At 48.3% G+C, this 20,609-nt stretch overlaps 3 protein-coding genes across 6 annotated transcripts in view; 1 reads left to right on the top strand and 2 right to left on the bottom strand.

The window, feature by feature from the left end:
- Positions 1-2,976, bottom strand: part of LOC124464563 (ectonucleoside triphosphate diphosphohydrolase 7-like) — an 8,129-nt gene extending 5,153 nt beyond the window's left edge. For 3 of the 4 annotated variants that reach the window (XR_006955739.1, XM_047016459.1, XM_047016461.1), the window contains exons 1-7: positions 2,739-2,976; positions 2,514-2,599; positions 2,239-2,326; positions 1,828-2,007; positions 1,367-1,572; positions 388-538; positions 43-146 (exon numbers count right to left, since the gene is read on the bottom strand). Coding sequence is in view for 3 of the 4 variants with exons in the window: in XM_047016459.1 (XP_046872415.1) it covers positions 43-146; positions 388-538; positions 1,367-1,572; positions 1,828-2,007; positions 2,239-2,246 (649 nt within the window). In the remaining variant the exon portion in view is untranslated. The remainder of the gene's footprint in view (positions 1-42; positions 147-387; positions 539-1,366; positions 1,573-1,827; positions 2,008-2,238; positions 2,327-2,513; positions 2,600-2,738) is intronic. The other variant, XM_047016460.1, reaches the window with a different exon arrangement.
- A 955-nt stretch (positions 2,977-3,931) lies between these two features.
- On the top strand, positions 3,932-11,457 carry slc25a28 (solute carrier family 25 member 28). Its single transcript, XM_047016458.1, has 4 exons — positions 3,932-4,462; positions 8,220-8,448; positions 8,777-8,833; positions 9,290-11,457. The coding sequence occupies exons 1-4, from the start codon at positions 4,115-4,117 to the stop codon at positions 9,895-9,897; spliced, it is 1,242 nt and encodes a 413-aa protein (XP_046872414.1). The 5' UTR covers positions 3,932-4,114; the 3' UTR covers positions 9,898-11,457.
- Positions 11,458-16,813: 5,356 nt separating this feature from the next.
- On the bottom strand, positions 16,814-19,911 carry nkx2.3 (NK2 homeobox 3). Its single transcript, XM_047016456.1, has 2 exons — positions 19,209-19,911; positions 16,814-18,276 (listed from the first exon to the last, which is right to left on the bottom strand). The coding sequence occupies exons 1-2, from the start codon at positions 19,645-19,647 to the stop codon at positions 17,639-17,641; spliced, it is 1,077 nt and encodes a 358-aa protein (XP_046872412.1). The 5' UTR covers positions 19,648-19,911; the 3' UTR covers positions 16,814-17,638.
- Between the last annotated feature and the right edge of the window lie 698 nt (positions 19,912-20,609).

Below are 20,609 nucleotides of genomic sequence, written 5' to 3'. Positions count from 1 at the left end.
TAACGAGTCAACCACCGCTATCCCAGAATGCTCTGCTCTCACCTTCCTGTTTCCCAGAGATCACCTCTGCGTGGGAGCGGGAGAACAGGAAGTCAAACTCCTTAGGGACGTCTGACACCAGGTCCTCCAGGATGGCAGACTGCTGACTGGAGAGAGAGATAATGACAGAGAGGTAATGAGAGATTACATGAGAGCGAGAGAGAGAGATAATGAGAGATTATATGAGAGCGAGAGAGAGAGGACTGTCAGAATTGACAGGATGGATGGAGAGAGATAATATGAGGGATGGAGAGAGATAATATGAGAGCGAGAGAGAGAGAGAAGGATGGTTCCGGGCTATCAGCTGCCCCCTCCAGGGGTCACAGGGGCTCTCAGCAGGGGGCCTACCCGTCAGACAGCAGCCTCATGCCGGCCGTGCACAGGATGTAGAGGGGGGTCTCCTTGTGCTTGGCCCGAGGGACGTGGGCGGCAGCGAAACTGAGGAGAGGCTGGAGGTAGTCACTGGCCCGGTCTGGAGCCTCAGCCAGGGTGGAGATACCTGAGGGAGGGACGGAGGGTTACTAGTCATGTGTTACTGAAGCAGAGGGAGGGAGGGAGGGTTACTGAAGCAGGTCACAGAGCACAGTCACAGCCACCAGGTAGCCAATGCAAAGTGCCACTTCACAGAGAACATTCTGCTCTTGCTCGTATCTAATCTGCTCTGGTGAGGGGTGAGGGAGGGAGGGGTGAGGGAGGGAGGACCTTGGACGGGAGAGGGTGGGGGCAGATAGGCAGAGCAGAGAGTACTGGACACGTGTCTGAATGTGTTCAACCAATCATTAACCGGCACAGGGGAGCTGATGCAGCAGAAGGGACTGAGAGGGCGTCCTGCAGTCGCTGACAAGACAACTAGGCTCAACTGGACTTTTAACACACAGTACTATTGTACAGATACCCAAATACTTATTATAGATACCCCCTAATAAATGAAGTTGTATTCAATTTAGTCTGTACCCACCACAACCTCCTAATCTCCACCATATCTCCTGCACCCACCCACCCCAAATCTAACACTGGTTGTCGGAGTGATAATTAAAAACGGGACAGGAGTGATGACCACCACCACCAGCAGCAACAACAATAGCAGCAACAGCAACGTCAACAACAACAGCAGCAATAACAACAACAGCAACAACAGCAGCAGCAACAACGTCAACAACAACAACAGCAGCAATAACAACAACAGCAACAACAGCAGCAGCAGCAGCAACAACGTCAACAACAACAACAGCAGCAATAACAACAACAGCAACAACAGCAGCAATAACAGCAGCAGCAACAGGAACAAGTCCACTTGCTGACCCCTGACCCCAGAGTGGCTCCTCACCTGGCTTGATCTTCTTGACCACGGGGGTGCGGTCTCTGTCCCTCATCTGCCTGATGTCCAGCAGTGTGTGGGGGTTCCCGTTGTGGGGGGGCCAGTAGTACACAAACACCCTGGAGCCACTGCTGCCGCAGTCCACCACTATCCCATAGTTCAGCACTGCATTGTTGACGTCTGTGGCCTCCATGGTCTCCACGATGGAGAGGTACCTGGGGAGGGAGGGGGGCGGGAGTGGGGGCAGGGGGAGAAGGGGGAGTGGGAGGAGGGGAGGGAGTGGTGGAGGGGGGGCAGGGGAAGGAGAGGCAGGCAGGCAGGCAGGGGGAGGGGAGCAGGGTTGAATCCAACTTCGTTTCTAAGTAGAATTTTCAAACACGTATCGCAAAACAATCCGTTTCAAGCAAACGTCAGTGACGGTGGAGGGGGAGGGGGGGGGGGGCAACCAGGCAGGGAGGCCCATCGCTCACTTGTTGATGCGGCCGCCGCGGTGCTGAGCCCCCCAGGGCTGAGCCTGGTAGAGACCCAGCAGCGCCAGGCAGGAACAGACCAGCAAGCCCAGGAACAGCAGCCTCTGCCTGGGCAGGCAGCCCAGCGACAGCAGGGACACGCTGCAGTACCAGGAGGCCGGCAGGCAGGAGAAACTGATCCTGAGGGGAGAGGAACACACACACACACGAGAGGGCACACACACGAGAGGGCACGCACGCACACACACACACACACACGGGAGGGCACGCACGCCGGCAGGCAACAACAAATATTATACACACTCTCGTAAAACACACAAATATTAATAATACGCTAAACAGTGCTCGTCCTTTTGTAAAATGTCACATTTGAAAAGCTGTGGGGCACCTCGGTTATATCAGTGTGATTACCTTGCCATATGTCCGCGGAAGATCGTCAACTCACTGTCACCTCCTCATGGCGATCTTCTACGTGGAACACAGGTGCTCCTTTCACGTGCTGAGAGAGAAAATAATGAGGGGGGGGGGGGGGGGGGGGGGGGCGGGAACGAGAAAGGGGGAAGTTGGGAAAGGGAGTGTAGGGGGGAAATGGGTTAAGTTGACTCGTTTCAGCTCTGTCTGATTTATAGTAAAACAGTTAATTTGCCATAAAGTAACACCTTAATGTACAGTAGGCCTATACCCACTTCTAATCTGGGTGATCTGAAATGTTATGTAAACTCTTGGCTCGTCAGTATAGCAGGTCGCAATTAGGTTGTCTTGAGTACGAACCCTATCAACAAAAAAACGGGTTACTTTTAATGACAACCAACTACTAATAACGTATCCATACATTGTATAGAATATATCGACAGTGATGAAAGAATCACACACTGATAACCGGTTTCCGGTGAATGGTAAAATTCACTTACCAGCTGCCTGCCAATATATCCATATGTGGCCGCTTTAACGCAAATGCTCTCCCTTTGAACCGTTAACCCTGCTTGTCATGCCATTGCTACAGCACGTTCAGTGGATAACTTGTAGATAGTCCTACTCCTAAATAACAAAATCATTTGAAAGTCCGTTTACAGTGATCGATCACACAGGGGAAGGATAAAGGCAGAGCACTTCTTATCTGCGAATGTTAGGGTGACGTATATCCGGTGAAAGGGCCACGTCACGGAACCAAAACGCTGTCCAGGTTCTGAACGACGCTACCTTGTGGTATAATGAAGAACGTTTGCAAATATTTTTGTAAACACTTGTGCACCGCTGCAAGAAGAATGTACACAATAACCACTTTTATTAATTTACACACGTTCATGCACAGTCTATGACTCGCAGCTGTGAAAGTATTGTCACAATATTTAAGTAAAATGTACAAGGCCTAGTACTAAACTTTAACATTTTACAGTGCTTGTTTGCATAATACTTGGTGTAAACCGCTCCTTCCCCCAGTGCAGAGCGGTACCGCAGGTCCTTCCATCCTGCTGCTGTGACACTATACAACCAGTACTGCTCTACACACACAAACACACACAGGACTCATGGACCACAATAACCACAATAACTCACGGACACACTTAAAGTGCAATAACTACTGTACAATATTTATACTTGTTTAATTATATTTGGTCTCCATATGCAACAGGTGTTATCTTTTTTTATAATATCTTGTATTTACTTTGTAAATTGTTTGTATACTTCTGTCCACTTTGCTGCTGCAATGCCCGAATTTCCCTATTGTGGGACGAATAAAGGCATATCTTATCTTATCCGTTTACTTTTGAGTGTCTGGCAGGTATACAATAAAGTTGGCCTGACCACTCAGTTTCGTTTCAACAACAACCGAGTAATTCCCTAATTCCTAGCTTGGTCAGTTGGCCAAGGTCTCATAACCAGTTACGGTAAAACACGTGACTGTCGTGGTTACGAAAAGGGGACATTACAAATCTGTCACTGCCCTTCCGTTGCCAGCTTGTTTCGACTGCCCGCCTCATCCCGTGAACAACAACGTCAAACCAACCAATCGTGTGGATCTAATGAATGACTGACTGGATATTTGTCCAATTAAGAGACAGTTTCCAGCACGAGTCACAGACAAGCCCCCTTACCATCATCCTCCGCACTCAGTGAAGATTAGCTTGCCTTGAGTCCCTCCCCTTGCCCCTGCTGTTACGCACTGGGGAGTCCGCTGTCGGCTGGTACCAGACGCCCTCGAATAACCAAACATCGGGCGGTTGACTTCCAGGGAGATATTTCGAGGACCAGCCGCCTGTAACTGACTGGACAGCCGAGCCTTCGAATGGAAGCGGATGGTTTCGTGTCCAGGCGGCGAATGTCCGTGGACACGACGAGCGCTGACGGCGGGGTCACAGGCGCTGCAGCTGGGGCGGACATCCGATGGCTGGGCGGCAGGATTTTGAACGCTACGGGGGGAATCGTTGGAGGGCTCACGCCGCCCAGGATAACGGGGGAAAAAGACTTTGCTGTGGCGATGCATCGCCCTGCTCCCGAACCCACCACGGCTACCGAGCCTGAAATTGACTATGAGGGTCTACCTCAAGGTGTAGCTACCAGCACACACATGTTGGCGGGTGCCGTGGCTGGAATCATGGAACACTGCCTCATGTACCCCATTGATTGTGTCAAGGTAAAACGGAAGACGATTTGGCACCCGTGACCGCGAACAGTTGGTGGTGATTAATTATACTGATAACTGGTAACGTGGATATTCTGTGTGCTATCAGTTAGTTTTGACTAGTAGCTAACTTTAGCTAGCATCAGACCAGGAAAGGACACTGTTACTGGATATGTCGCTCCACAGTTAACTAGCCATTCACCTTCACCGTGTTGTGGAAGTGAAAACTAATGTTTACTGGTAGTGTTAACCGGCTATCTTAACATTACTCAACGGTATCACTGGGACTGCACACAGTGTTGTTAGAGGTGATCACCTTATTCAATACTGCAACTGGTGAATAGTTACATAAACCGTGGATAGCCAAGTAGCAATCTACTAGGCCCGTTAAGCAGCCCGATTTGAGTCGCTAACTAGCTAGCTGCTACCGAGGTCAGAGATGTCACATTTGGAGGATAAAGAAAGTATGGTTTGAACCTATCGCTGGCATTGTTGGTGATACTGTTATAGAAAGCTATCGGGGCTTGTCAGACTGTTTGGCGACAAGTCACTGCTCAAAACCAAAACTGTCCACAAGAACAAGTTAGCTTGTCAGGGATGTTGCTAGCCACCAGTCCGCCGGTTGCGCGCCAGCAGCACATGCTATGACGGTGAAGGAAAAGGCGGTTCAGGTTACGACACTTAGCTTTAGGAGTGGAGAAGCGAGGGGATGCCAGCTGCTCAGTGTGACCAACTGTAACTGTAAAAATGGTTGTTTCGATGCTTTACCGTAGTGACTCCTACGCTTAACAACCGCAATAATGTTATCTCACCGTCTAAATTGACAAATGATGGCTGTAGGGACCTTGCAATTACTGAAACGGTCTGTCACAATTTCCCCGGGGAGATACCGTAATACCAGCATCGTCATAATTGGACACTTGTCTTGTTCAGTCGCCTTCCTTTCTTGCTGTTATGACAGGTATAATAGCTAACCTGCTATGTAAAACCTAGTTAGCCAGGATTGAACTAAGAAGGAGATTCTACGTTGCAGCCACCAAACTTGTTTTCAGGAACACAGGCTAGCTGTCTGGCCCAAAGAAAGGAACTATTGTTTTATCTAAGCCAGACGTAATCTGTGCTTGGAAAACTTGAAACAAAACACAGCGACTTGTCCAGGAAGCTGGCTTCGCTTTCATTGACTGGTATCCAGGCAGTCAGGGGGTGTTGCACAGGCCTCTCAGCCCACGCTGGGCCTCTTGGGTCTGGGGAAGAGCCTGGCTCACTCAGCCAACCTCAGGGCTTGAGGACATGTCCTGCTGCGCTGGTCCTGGATCACATGACCTGGGCTGGAATGCCCCCCTCCTCTCCATACCCCTCTCTTCTCTCTCTGTGGCATCTCTCTCTTTCTATCTGTCTCACTGTCTTTCTTTCTCTCACTCAATCTCTCTCTGTTTCTTTCTCTCTGTCTCTTTCTTTGATTCTCTCTCTCTCACACACACACTGTCTCTTTCTAACTATCTTTCTCTCTCACACACACACAAACAAACACACACACACACTCCCTCTCTTCCAACCTACCTCCCTCTCTCTTCACACTTGCTTTCTAACTAACTCTTTCTCACACACTCCCTCTCTCTCTTCCTACCTCACTCTCTCTATTTCACTCTCTCATGCATAGTTCCAAGCTGCACCATAAAGGCTTGTTGTGCTGTTGCTGTAAGTTTGTACGTACATTTGTACTTTGTTGGCTGTTGTCTTACATTGTTCTTTCTACAGAACACAACTGTGGATGAGAAGCCCTTTACAGATCTGGTTTTGATAGCCTTTCCCTGTAGTAAGTCACAGGGCTCTTTGTAAGCAAACAACTTCTTCCTTGTCTTCAAGAACCGCATCGCTTCCTTGTGTGTCAATCGTTTCCTTATTGGTTCTCGACGGGCCCTTTCATCTCGGAAATCCCAGTCTATCGTCTCCCACAGTGCTGCTGTAGGGTACATGTGGCGTAATGACCTCGACCGTGTCCTGTTCAGCGTTTTACGCAACCTCCGCCCTTCACATGCTGCCCTGCTGCCCTCGCTAGCTTGATCGCAGGCGGAGGTGTGGGCAACTTGAGGTTAATGCTGAGGGTTTCCCCTCTCCTGACCTGGCAGTGCTGGCTCTCAGGTACTCTCATCCACTCTGGGTGCCATCTTCCCCCAGAGCTGTCTTGCCAGCCGGCTCAGAGAAGCCAGCCGGCTCAGAGAAGCCAGACAGCCCTGGATAGCCATCTCCAGGTCACTAACTAAGCTAGTCTTCTCTCGAGATAAGGATCGGCGGAGCATATCCGTGTGTTCTTTTTTTTTTTTTTTAAACTTCTTGTTCTTCCTCCTTTGTCAGATGACCCCGGGGTCAGAGGTTCCAGAATGTTCCGCGTGGTTCTGGAACGCTGGGTGGAACCTTCTAGAAGCGGAGGCTAGGATCTCTTGTCATCAGTTTAATGAGATTCAAAACCTGTGTTTTCTTCAGCTTACTGAGTGGAACAGCTGATGTTTCTCTGTTTGCATGTACATCATAACAAGATGCTTTTATCCAAAGCAGTGTACAGATGCATGTAGTACAGCAGAACATCCAGGGTCAGAAAGGTGTAGCTCTGACGGGATGTAGGGGGGGGGGGAGTTAGCATGACACCACCTCTGTCTGTTGTCTTGGAATGAGTGAGAGCAGAGGGTGGGGCTGGACCATGGTGGGGACCTTGAGACCTGGATCACACGCACACACACACACACACACACATGTGTTTGTGTGTGTGTGTGTCATGTCAGCATGGTGACTGTGTAAGGGGCCCTGAATGTGAGGAACGTGCTGTGCAGTCCTGGATGTCTCTGTGGACAGACAGGGGGTCTGTGCAGTCCTGGACGTCTCTGTGGACAGACAGGGGGTCTGTGCAGTCCTGGACGTCTCTGTGGACAGACAGGGGGTCTGTGCAGTCCAGGACGTCTCTGTGGACAGACAGGGGGTCTGTGCAGTCCAGGACTTCTCTGTGGACAGACAGGGGGTCTGTGCAGTCCTGGACGTCTCTGTGGACAGACAGGGGTCTGTGCAGTCCTGGACGTCTCTGTGGACAGACAGGGGGCCTGTGCAGTCCTGGCAACACTTCCCGGGTTAGAGTGTGCGTTGTGTTTTGTGTGTGTGACACATCCCTCCCTCCCTTTCAATCCTCATTTACCAGAAGAGTGTTTGGAGTTTCCCTTAGGGGTGGAGAGCTGTGGGTTTTTCTTCCCGTCACATGACTCACTGTTTGTGAAATGTGGGAATTGCACCATCCACACCATGTGTTTCCGTATACATTTGTATTCATTAGCCGACGGTCATCTCGTATCAGTCGCTGCATGACAACTTGTCCTTGGGAAGTTTGACCGAATGTGGACTGAGCCAGGCTCTTGTGACGGGGTTTGGTGTTCATTGAGTTCCCTCGTGGGGGCTGTTTTTAGGAGTCCCTCCCTGCCTTGCTCTCTTGTGTCATTAGCTGTCTCACACACACACACACATACACACACACACACACACCTGTCTGGACTGAGAGCTGACTGTTCTACCTTCCCTGTCTCATCCTCACCCCTCTCCCTCCTCCCCCTCCTCTTCACCCCTCTCCCCCCTCTTCCTCCCCCTCCCTCCTCCTCACCCCTCTCACCCTCCCTCCTCCTCACCCCTCTCACCCCTCCTCCTCATCCCTCACCCCTCTCTCTCCCCTCACCCCTTTCCCTCCTCCTCTCCCCCTCCTCACCCCCCCCCCCCCCCCCCCCCCTTCCAGACCAGGATGCAGAGCCTGCAGCCCCAGCCCGGAGCACGGTACAGGAACGTGATGGACGCCCTGCGGCAGATCGTGCGTACGGAGGGGGTGTGGCGGCCGGTGAGGGGCGTGAACGTCATGGCGGTGGGGGCGGGGCCAGCGCACGCGCTCTACTTCGCCTGCTACGAGAAGATCAAGTTCTCCCTCAGTGACGCCGTGCACCCCGGGGCCAACAGCCACTTCGCCAACGGTGACACACACACACACACACCCAGATACACACATGTACACACACACACACAGATACACACACACATGTACACACACATACAGATACACACACACACACACACAGTTGTACACACTTATGTGTGGTATATTTAGGAATATTTCTGAGGTTTGTGATTCATGAGAATGGTATCTGCCAGCAGTTACCTAATCCACCCTCTTCCTCTCCTTCCCTCCCGATCTCTTCCTCATTTCTCTCTCCCCCACACTCCCCATCTTGGTCTCTGCCTCCCCCCTTCTCTCCCTCATTTCCTCTATCTCTCTCGCCCTCTTCTCTCTCTCTACAACAGGAATGGCAGGTTGTATGGCCACAGTGCTCCATGATGCAGTCATGAACCCAGCTGAAGGTAAACCTTGTTCCCCACACACACACACACACACACACACACACAAACACAGCTCCTCTCCTTCCAACACAACAGATTTAATCCCAGTGATGCTGCACTTTTCTAAACCCACCACTAGAGGGAGCTCTGAGACTGTTCTGTCACACCACCTGTTGATCAAGTCATTTACACTCCTACGTTCTAACCCTCCTCCCTCTCTCACCCCCCCCCCCCTCTCTCACACCTCTTCTCCTCCCCCCTCTCCCACGTCCCCCCCCCTCTCTCACACCTCTTCTCCTCCCCCCTCTCCCACGTCCGTCCCCCTCTCTCTCTCACCTCTTCTCCTCCCCCTTCTCCCTCCTCTGCCCCCCCCCCCCATCCTCCCTCTCTCTCTCACCTCTTCTCCTCCCCCTTCTCCCTCCCCCGCCCCCCCCCCCCCCCCCCCCTCCTCCCCCTCTCCTGTCCCTCCCCCCTCAGTGGTGAAGCAGCGCATGCAGATGTACAACTCCCCGTACCGCGGCGTGCTGGACTGCATCGGCGCGGCGTGGCGCGGCGAGGGCCCGGCGGCGTTCTACCGCAGCTACACCACGCAGCTGACCATGAACGTGCCCTTCCAGGCGCTGCACTTCATCACCTATGAGTACCTGCAGGAGCTGCTCAACCCTCTGCGCCACTACAACCCCTCCTCGCACGTGGTGTCCGGGGCGCTGGCCGGCGCCATCGCCGCCGCCGCCACCACGCCGCTGGACGTGTGCAAGACCCTGCTCAACACGCAGGAGGCGCTGGCGCTCACGGCCGAGGGAGCCGCCGCCGCCGCCGCCGGGGGGGAGGGGGTTGCCGCGGCGACGGCCAGAGGCGGAGGAGGTGGAGGAGGAGGGGGGCGCCATATCTCGGGGCTGGGGGAGGCGTTCAGGACGGTGTACAGGATGGGCGGGGCCCAGGCGTTCTTCAAGGGCGTCCAGGCCAGGGTGATCTACCAGATGCCCTCCACCGCCATCAGCTGGTCGGTGTACGAGTTCTTCAAGTACCTCATCACCAAGCGTCACTACGAGAGGCGGCTCAGAGACCGCGACTCCGACAAGTAGAGGAGGAGGAGGAGGAGGAGGAAGACGACGGGCTTCAATCCATATGGCCGACTGAAGAGTTTCTCTTCTTGGAGATGTGTGAAAGCTAACAGAAAGTTGCCACACCTCCCCTCTCTCTTACTCATACACACATACACATGATCTCTCTCTCTCTCACTGCATTCTCTCACTGTAGAGAAGAACCCCTCCTTCCCCAAACCAATAGGATGTAGACATACATTGAGAAACGCGCACTTTAATTTGGGAACGTATATCTCTGAATTTTCTTCAGCGGCCACCAGGGGGTGCTGGTGGGCAGGGGGCTCCGTTTATAAGCAGACATGTTGGAACAGAACCTGCAAGTGTGTGTACATTTTTAATGGAGGATTTTTGAGGTTTCTAAAAGATTGAGAACGTCTTTTATCACGGTTTGAGCATGCGTTCATAAAACGAGACACATTTTTATTCGGAGGATGACATCTGTGTTTTATGATCTTGTCCTCATGAAAGCGGAAAATAAATTGTAATATACAAGTTAATATAAATTAACAGAACTTACCACATTCATCTCTGAAGACATCGACATGATTCGGAATAATATATTGCCGTGGTCGTGTATAAATCTGACTGGGGAGCCATTTTGATGTGAAATGCGCTCCTTCCTTGACCTGTGTGGCAGTGGTGTGTGTGATAGTATGCTTGATTAAGTGCGGCAGGAGATGAGCATATTTTCAGATAGAAAAAGTAAAGGCGCTACACGAAATGCCTTAGTGGGAGCATAATTTCTGGAAAGATGCACAGCTTTTTGGCACTTCCAGGTAACGGCCGCAGAGTTAAGTAACCAAATTAATGTCTGTGGTAGCCAGTTATTTGTTGAGTAACTTGAGTAACATTATTACTACTCCAACACTTGGCCTTGTTTGAAACAGCCGCCATGCAGCCAACGCACAATCATAACTCACGAGTTCTGTCATTTTCGAAGCCATATAACTTAGAATGGTAGCCTAATGTTGATTATAGAACACACACACATAAATCTTCAAAATTCTTTGTCTGCTCAGGTGTGCTTTGTAATAAAGTCAACCTGTATAGGCAATATGTAAACAAAGTAATTTTGGCATGACCCTTACTGTGGAATAACCTAATGGGTTTTACATTGAACTGCACATCTTGACACAGGTAAAGCCCTGACGTTATTCATTGGAATGGAAGCATTTGGTAGAGAAATTATTTTACTTGGGTGCGAATGGATTGAATGGGGGAAAGACTGTTTCAAACAACAATTGACTTTAAAAAAGATTTTTTGTTTTCTTGCCGAATGCCATGTTGACGGTTAGAAACCAAAGACTGAACAGGCTTAAGATGCAGAGCGAGTTAGATGTGGATGATAATGTGTGTGTGTGGAACGCAAGCATACCGATGGAAAGAAAAATACAAAACTTTAAGCATAAATAGAAGCTACTTCCTGTATAGAGAAGACTTCCTGTATTATCTGTGAATTGTAAATAAAGTCGCTATGGCAGCTCCTCGCAGAAGCAGGGTCTTCTCTTGGTGCTGGCGATCCCGCTGAGAGAAACGAAACCACGACTGTACGTCTCTTTATTTTTATCAATATTTACACATCTATAAATGTTTTTTGTATTAATCAATTACAAAAAATAGTTTTAAAATGCAATGTTTCAACAAGCCCATGTTGTACCCCCCCCCCCCCCCCCCCCCCTTTTCAGTGGTCATTAGATAACCGAGCCTTGAAGAAGCCGTTTGGTAGCCGCCAGTCAGGAGAGGCTATACGCTCCCTGTGTCAGGCCGTGTATAGGCTATGAATCACGGCGACCCAGACGGTTGAAATCCGGACCAACACCGACACAGTAGGAAGTAGACCGTGACCGGCATTCCTCTTACTGCTTCACTACACCGGATCCAGTTTCACTCGAGGCCTCCTGTTTGTTGTCATTCCCCGGGGCCTACACACTGAGACCGCAGTCTTTCTACTCAGTTTACCCCTGCCGTTGTGTTTTCCTTTTAGCGAACGTTACACACCACGCGCTGTGTTGTAGAGCGGCGACCAGGGGCATTTCTGTGACAGACGGGGGCCTGACCTCGTCTGCGAGGCGCACGCTGAAAGCTTTGACAGCGGGTCGGTGGTCAGGCACTGGAGGCTGTGTGTGTGTGTGTGTGTGTGCTTGCTTGCGCGCGCATGTGTGTGTGAGAGATAGGTTGGGATGGACTCCTCGTGCAAGGCCTATAGGCTAGGCTTGAAAGCTGAACAAAGGAGGGGTGTTTCAGTGATTTGATACATGGTGAATAACTGTGGTCTAAATGGGTTATACGTTGTCTATCTGAGCCCCTACGTCTAGAACGCTCCAATTGAAGGTTAAACAAATACCGTAATTTTATATAGGATGTGGAAACACACGTTTGTCATGATTAACCCTGGTGGTATGGCGCGTGTCACGGGAATGTTAGCACTGGAACACCTAGACTGTTCCTTCGTGATGATGTATGTTCAACACGAGACATGTCTGTGAGATGATCGATGTCACCCTTTGGCACACCCTGAAACTTGATGTTAGGAATCCGGACAACAAGCTACAAATCTCTCATGCTCGTGTCAGCGTGCTGCCATTTTCCAAAACCAACACACTGATTAACGGTTTGGTTTTAGGTTTACCCTGTTGTTAGGACTGGGTTTAGGCTTTAGACTTAAAGGATTACCGCAACCAGACAAACAGCTGCTTTTAACACAGATCTGTTAATGATTAGGCCTTTGCAATGTTCTGGAGACTCCGTGCCTATACTTAACGCACCGCTAGGTGGCGACAGTGGGTTGAGAGCGCACCAAGAGGCCACAATAAATCTACTGGATGGGCCATTGAGAGCACCGGGCCGTGTAGTTTATCAAGATATTTTGGTGGGTAAGCAGTAAGATGCATTGCTTCATGTTAGTTTTAGCTATGTCAACTGACGTTTTCGTGGGTCATCATTGAATAAATTGTTCCCAGAAGATTATTTCCCCAGAAACTCGTAATGTTTTGACCCAGAACATATGACTCGCAATCATGTGCATCAGAATAGATAAATATTTAGATGGTTGCGGCTGATGGACGATCTTAACTCTCTCTTTTGGGGGTCTTTGAGTCTGGGTTCTCTGGTTCACAGTGCGAGACCACAGGAAAACTTGGATCACAGCCCTGGCACAGAAAAATCGTTAAAAAGACATTTCCCAATGTTGGACGAAAGTTTACGTAGCCCGTGGGCGCTTGTTGACAGCGTATGGGGCTAGATTTGAAATGCGACGACATCTCGACATCAACCTTGTTAACTCTAGTCTACACAATCCGAAAGGCGCATTTGGCTTTCATTCAATTAATTCACCATTAATCTCTCTTTCTTTCTCTCTCTCTCTCTCTCTCTCTCTCTCTCTCTCTCTCTCTCTCTCTCTCTCTCTCTCTCTCTCTCTCTCTCTCTCTCTCTCTCTCAGTGATTTTACAGCTCTCTGTCTGCTCCTTCCTTACCTCCCTTGAGGTGTTTTTTTGCCGTGCGTGTAGCCGAATAGGAGCGCGCACTGTTTGGACATGTCTTGTCAGGTGAAGCTTCTAGAAGATCCACCCGTTCTATATTTTGAACATTTACGAAGTTTCTCTATGTAAAGACAACTGTAGACTCCACCGCAAGTTTTTTGCGTTTTTCAAATATGATCCCATTTTTTTCAAACCATAAGCCCCTCTCGCGGTATAGGCCTATACAGATCATAGTTAACAGAGAAAGTTGTCTTTTGTATAAACCGCAGCCAAATATAAGAGTTCCACTCATGATGTGACTTATAGGAACTGCGCTCTTCCACATCCGGGGTTTTCTCTACAGGGGCTATAGGAGCTAAGGCTAAAACCCACACACACGTATACTCACACACACGTATACTCACACACACGTATACTCACACACACACATACAGCTGTGTCCATAGAAAGGGATGATTGATTTGTATTTTATAGTAAACCACACTGTATTGCGGTTGTGGTCACGATTGCAGTTTATCTTAATGTGAAGAGAGGTGTGTGTGTGTGTGTGTGTGTGTGTGTGTGTGTGTGTGTGTGTGTGTGTGTGTTTGTGTGTGTGAAATAGATAGGGAAAGTGAAAACGAAAGGTCGGAAGCTGATTTCAGTGTTTTGGGAAATTATGCAACTGAAATAAAATCTTAAATTTGGAAAATCTCAACGTCTAAAATATAGCCCAAATTAATGTGAAATAGAAAAGAATAAAAAAAAAAGTAAAAAGAATTAACTAAAGTATGCTATGTAAAGGCTAAATATAGACATAGGCCTATTGTTAATAAATTAAATGCCGTTCAAGATAGGCCTGAATCGGTTTACTTCAACCCTTCCTCGCTCTACAAGCTCCAGCACGCTCTGAATTTCGAACCTCCACCTAGGATTCTGGAACAGATAGGCATCAGAGACGTCAACGCCACGCCCGCTGCGACAGTGCAGGCCGCGTCCAGTCCCCGCCAGGCGACGCCTTAATGTCGCCAACTCTATTTACATAGGCAGCATCAAGTGCCGGTTCCACAGTGACAGCGTGCTCTTTTTCTTTCCTCTCCTCTCCTGCCGCCGGTGTAGCGGTGTAAAGAATCTCTTGCTTATCTGTCCGGTGCCAAAAAGATTCCCCTTTGTTTGCGTTTCTAATCCCCATTAGTTGCGTTTGAGCATTAGGGTTTGGCTGATTGCTCTAAATCTGTTTTGTACCCACACGAGATTAAGAGTTGAAGGTCCCGCGATAGAGCCCCGAGAGGTTAATACAGTCCTTACATTGTTACCAACAACAGTATGAGTTTACTTGCAGATTTTTATCTCGGGAACACTGAGCCGAAGAGATGTGGCTGATCGTCTTGTATCAGTTTGTGTGTGGGTGGGTGTGTTTGTTTGTGTGTATGTTGGTGTGTGTGTGAATCTCAAGCATAGGCCTACTGTAATTTCCATCCTTTTTAGGTCTTAAAAATTTAGGCTAAAGAAGGTTTAAATGACTGAAAAATATGGTTGAATTAAATCCTGTATTTTGGTATGTTTATTAAGTGTAGCTATGTTGACAGGATATCAACATTTCCCATGTAGCCCTACTTACTGTATGCACATCAAAGGGTAAATAGCCTACGTTTTTCCAAATGTATTTTTAGGGTCAATGCCCCAAAAACTGCCAAAGAATGTCCGGTTTGTCCTAACATTAATGATTCTCAAAATATTTCCAACGTTTAACGTTTTCTACTCCCTTAGAATATGTCTCAATAACGCAATGCTCGAGACAGCTTTGCTGGACCTTTCCCACGAGCTGTTCATGTAGCCCGCAGTTCCTCCCTCGCGCTCCCAATCTTTATGTGCTTCGGATGCTTTAGCTCTTCGCAGTAATAACACGAGCTTCACCTCCGCGAGCCCATCCGAGGGTTCTGTGACGGCTGCGGCTCGTCTGGTTAATGTCTTTGGTCTGAACCGCTGCTTGCGCGTGTCTGGCTAATTTCTATTTCTCCTCTCGCTCCCAGCCCGTCCTGGTATGCAAGGCTAAAGTTTTCCCACAGAGAGAACGATAAAGAGAGTTAAAGATTTTTACATTCCGGTATAACCGCCATGGCTGACTTTATGAGACATATTTCACTGTCTCTTTTCATTCCATGTATGTGCTTGGTAGATAAAATATAATTATTATTTTTTTAAATATGAAACTTGAATGTAAACAAAATGTTGTTTCATAATGTCTTCCACCGTTGTAGAATCAGGCTACATGAATTACATGACTTCTGGGCAGGTGTGAGCACTGTAATGTTGACTGATGAGTTTCTCTGCATGCGTATAGCCTAAAAGTAATATTCTATTTTCCCCACAAAACAAGCAAACTACTGTGAGCTTCTCAGTCCACTTCCCAGCTTCCTTTTATTTCCTCTCCCATAGCTCTCTCTCTCCCTCTCATTTTAAGAATTAGAAATGGTGAAACTTGTAGCAATAATACCCTCTCTTTCACACCCCTGCCCCCCGTCGACTTTTCTGCAGCCCCGGCTGCCCCAGAGAATCACGGTTGGGGCTCGAGATCTCCGCCCCAAATCAGAGACCCATTCTCTGGGAACAAAACCCCCCTAAAACCGAACAAAAGTGAACACGTTTTTTTCCGTTGTATAGAACAGCCAGTTAAAATAACGCACTGCCTGTGCCTCAAATTGGAATATTAGGACGTCAATCTCGCAGCCCCTGGGCTTCTTTGTCTTTGCTGAGTGCACGGGCCTGCCTACCCCACACCTTTTGTCCGCGTATCCAATAAAGCCCATTATTCGGGCTCTCCAGCCCTGTTCGAGCTACCTCTTTCAGGGCATTTTAGGTGCCTAATCGCGTCCTTAAAGGCCCTCAATTGGAGAATAACTTCCCCCTTTCACACCGCCTGGCACCCTGACAATTAATTCGAGTGTGCCTGTGGCCCGGCCCTTTCCAACCGCCTCCCCGCGCGACACTTTTCAGAATGACAAGAGGCTTCGACAAAGCTCCTTTAGGACCACCAGTCCGAATCCATGTTCAGAATACTATTATTAAATAAAATAAAATAAAACAGCATTTCTCGAGGAAGCCCATGCACACCTTCGTACATTTGTCGTTGTTCTGTGTGTGTTTTGTTCTCGTTGTCCTAATGTTATTCTCCCTTAAATACTAAGACACTTGTTCCGCTTAATCTTCCATGAAGAAAGGGTATATTTTTCTCATCTTAATATCCATGTCTTTTCTTGTTTTAGTAAAGAAAGGCAAGGCGCTGCATGATTCGAGGAAGACTAGCGTGGGTCACGGGTTCTGTGGTTGTGTTCCACATTCACCCAACTTAATGAATGAAAAACAGTTCATTTTTACATTTTGATTCAGTTTTATAGATATATAAATATAATATAATGGAATACTGACATAACTAAAAGCACCAGCGCAGCACGCGCGTTAAAAGAACAGCCGTTCATTCCCAAGAAAATGGACCATTGAAGGTTCACTTGCCAAATAGCTTTATGATATGATAGTATGGGATTCTTTCGATTTTAGAAAGTAAATTCTTAGTTTTTCAACAGAATTTTATTCATGTTTAGGCGTCGAGGCTGTGTCTGATTCCATATAAAACTGTCACTTCCGGATAAACAGGTACTCGTGCAGTTCAGAGTAAAATACACTACAAATCACATTCCAAATGCGAGCAGGAAATTCTGTATATGTCTGTCGTTGAGATTTCTTGTTTCATATTGGGAAATGCTAGCAAAAATATTTGATCGAATTATCAAATAATTAAAATAGTTTAGATTTTTTTAAAGCACCTATGCGTAGAACTGAGGGCAATATTAGGCGTCCCAGTGCGCACGTGAGCAACCATGATTTGTATCGGCCTCAGTGGTTCACAGTCATCAAGTTCAAAGTTTGACGTCATCCAAACTTGCCTGGAAAACTTGATTCTTCCATTACAGAATTCCATTACAGCACCATAAGTGGCGACGCTGTTGGTCATCGTGAATTGTCCCAAAATCCAACCAAACTGTAATGTATGGTGACATTTCAATTGGCGTTTACCGGTGAACGAGAGAGAAGCTGACATATCAGAATATAACCAGATCATCAGTCAGGCCTAACTACATACAATCAACACTGTTTCCGAGATACTGCAACAAAAATAACACACTTTTTCTTTAAGGAATAAAATGGATCCATTTGAAAGCTGAAAGCTCGATAAAACTTAGATTCCGGTCACGAGGGGGCCTTTACCAGGCTCGGATCCCCTGCAATGTCCCTTGACACGGCGTCACCGTAGCTCCTTGGTGCGTTTGTGGCTGAGGCGAAGCGCTCAGGCCGCCAATATTGCCCAAGTTCATGTTCATGAAGGCGTTGGCCGTGGTGGTGGGCGGTAGAGCAGGGATGCTTGTGTACGTGCAGCTGTAGTTGCTGTTGTAAGCTGGGTTGTTGTATGTATAACCCGGATATCCGTTATAACTATAGGGATTCGATCCGTAGGCCGCGTTGTAGTTCTGTGGACCACCAAGACAGGGCTTCCCGTCCCTGACCAGGACGGGTACGGCGACTCGCCTCGGTGGGGGAGGGTGGTGGTGGCCCGCCAGCTCGAGTGACTTGTCCTGTCGCTGCCTTTTGCATTTGTACCGTCGGTTCTGAAACCAGATTTTGACCTGCGTGGAGGTGAGTTTGAGAGTGCTTGCCAGGTGCTCCCGCTCCGGGGCGGACAGGTAGCGCTGCTGCTTGAAGCGCCGTTCCAGCTCGAAGACCTGAGCCTGGGAAAAGAGAACTCGAGGTTTCCGCCTGGTCCTCTGTTTGGTCGGCCTTTCCGAGTCTCCCTGCCCGCCGTCCTCCCCACCCTCCAGAGGCTTGGAAGACACGCCGCAGCTCTCTGTGGGTTCAAATGAGACGTAAACATTTCTGGAGTCCATGAAGATAAGTCGTTGCCTATTTGTATTCACCGCGCGGCTTTTCCCTCCAATTTGATAATTTGTAATTTAATAATGTATTTATTTGTAGTCTGAATAACGTAGGCTTAACGAAGATTTTAAACACCACAAGAATAGTCTCTTAATAATTCACTGCCAATAAATACATATGCTCCAAGACTGAACGTTCAAATAGCATGCACGTTCTACAAGTGCAATTCAAACTTCGTTTGAAATCGTCCATAAATAACAGTCAAGAGCAGAAACCAGGTACAAACAGATCCATCACGTCCAAAGACATTAGTTATTTTCACAACGTTTACTTAGACTGTTTATGCAGACTACTTCTGGGTGTCGTTTACTTTTAAGGCCTCTTAAAACCATTGTTCACTTATGCGCCATATCATAAAACTTTTACGGCCAGAATGGTTTATCCACTAAGAACTGTTTGACATTTCGAAACTCATAATTCATTCGTCCACACTTTCAACATAAGCATTGTATCTTGGTACGATGAGAGTATAATTTCTCTGTAACCTATTTAATCTCATTCACAATGGCCAATTCAAAAAAACAGATCAACGGTCATAGATCTAACTTTTCATGTCAAAATATAATACCTAAATAGAAGCCCATTTAACCAAAGTGACCAATACTTGTCATAGTTTTATTTACGTTAACCGTCATCCTTATTGATGTCAAATACAAATAAAAATCGAATTTGCAGTGGATTCTAGTTTGACATGCATGCAGACCTTTTCTTCACCAGAGACACAACCTACGAGCTTCAGGATATATAGTCAGATGCCTGATATACTTTCCTTTGTCTGAAATTACGACAACATTACACATTTTGTATGGCTACCGAGCTACATAAGTCATCTCCAGAACTCACTTGTGCCCTGCTCCTCCAGCTCCACCTCAAGCTTCGGGTCGCTCAGGTGCCCTAGACCGGAGTGGACGTACATCTCTGGGGACAGGCTAGCCTCTCCGTGCCCGTCCCGGACTGCCAGCGAGCTGAGGTAAGCCAGGTTATCTTCCCCGTCTGAGAACGCGGGGCTCTCCCCGGCACCGGCGAGCATGCAGGACGGCGGAAGCTGGTAGTGCTGTTGGTGGGGCGACTGCTGGTGCAAGTGCTGCGCGTGGGACGGGAGGTGCTGGTGGTCCAAGTGGCGCGACTGGAGCTGCTGAGATTGTTGTTGCTGCTGCTGTTCCTGCTCGAGCTTCAGAATATCCTTGACTGAGAACGGCGTCGAGGTGAGAGGGCTCGGGAGCATTATGCCATCCAGGTCCTGCTCGCGCGCACCAAGGAAATGAACCCCGCTGAGTAACATACACTCCACTTTTTTAACGAAGTTATAGATTTAAAGTCGTGGCAACCGGAGGTGTGCTAATCCGGAATTGAGGCTTCATCTTCGTACACACACTGACACGCACGTACACGCCATCCCGGGTTAGACGGGGCAATGGAGTGGGCTACACAGTCCGGGAAAGTCGGTGCAGGCCAGCGTGTCTCCTTTATGACAGCTAAAATGTCTGTTTTTGTAACTGGAGTTGGAACAGGGCGAAGCCCCTCGCTGCGCCGCGTGATGTCACTCCGCTGGGGCGGGATGTCTGAAACAGAGAGGCGGTGCAGATGAACCAGTGTAATCGCCTTGTTGTTTGAATATGTTGAAGACCTGATTGACCCGCCTCTTTCAGGGGTTTGGGAGCCTGATGCCGTTGCCCTAATGCCCCCCCCCCCCACCACCACCACCACCACCACCACCACCACTTTCCAATCCCGGTTTCCATGTTCCATAGGTTTCTGCCATTAAACATTTAAATGTGTCAATGGATGACGTGGCGATAGCCTACATGTAATTGATTCAAAGCACTATTTTTGACTCTGTAAATTGGAACACTTAAAATTGAACATTTATTACATTTAATACTTAAGTGTTCCGAAATCATGTTGTAAATGTGACTGTGATCACGCAAAGCTTTTCATCGCCGGTATTTAAACGTAGGTCTAATACGTCAATTTGAACTATTACGCACAGCCGTGCCGGTAGAGACACCGTCATAATTGCCAACACTGTGTGCAAAACTGGCGGTTCGACTTCTAGAAAGGCCCCTTAGTGAATATCCCCCTACACTTAGGTAGACATATCATACTTACAATACAGTGCAAGTACTGTTGCGTAATTTGACAGGTCAAACTAAAAACACTAAACTCAGAATATGGGCACATTCTTTTAAACGTGGCACCAGATTTAAACATCATCAGTACGTTTTGTTCAGTTAGCAGTCGCTT

This window comes from Hypomesus transpacificus, unplaced genomic scaffold (genome assembly GCF_021917145.1).
Source record: "Hypomesus transpacificus isolate Combined female unplaced genomic scaffold, fHypTra1 scaffold_380, whole genome shotgun sequence".
Lineage (NCBI taxonomy): Eukaryota > Metazoa > Chordata > Actinopteri > Osmeriformes > Osmeridae > Hypomesus > Hypomesus transpacificus.
The sequence above is the reverse complement of the archived record's forward strand: the minus strand, read 5'-3'. Positions and strand labels throughout refer to the sequence as shown.

What these genes read in the sequence shown, in the direction of transcription:
- slc25a28 (XM_047016458.1), top strand. Translation starts at nt 4,115, where the DNA reads ATGGAAGCGGATGGTTTCGTGTCCAGGCGGCGAATGTCCGTGGACACG. An exon ending in CAACAGCCACTTCGCCAACG is followed by an intron (nt 8,449 to 8,776) that starts GTGACACACACA and finishes TCTCTACAACAG; the next exon opens with GAATGGCAGGTTGTATGGCC. An exon ending in AGTCATGAACCCAGCTGAAG is followed by an intron (nt 8,834 to 9,289) that starts GTAAACCTTGTT and finishes CTCCCCCCTCAG; the next exon opens with TGGTGAAGCAGCGCATGCAG.
- nkx2.3 (XM_047016456.1), bottom strand. Translation starts at nt 19,647, where the DNA reads ATGTTACTCAGCGGGGTTCATTTCCTTGGTGCGCGCGAGCAGGACCTG. An exon ending in GCTGGAGGAGCAGGGCACAA is followed by an intron (nt 18,277 to 19,208) that starts GTGAGTTCTGGA and finishes TTGAACCCACAG; the next exon opens with AGAGCTGCGGCGTGTCTTCC.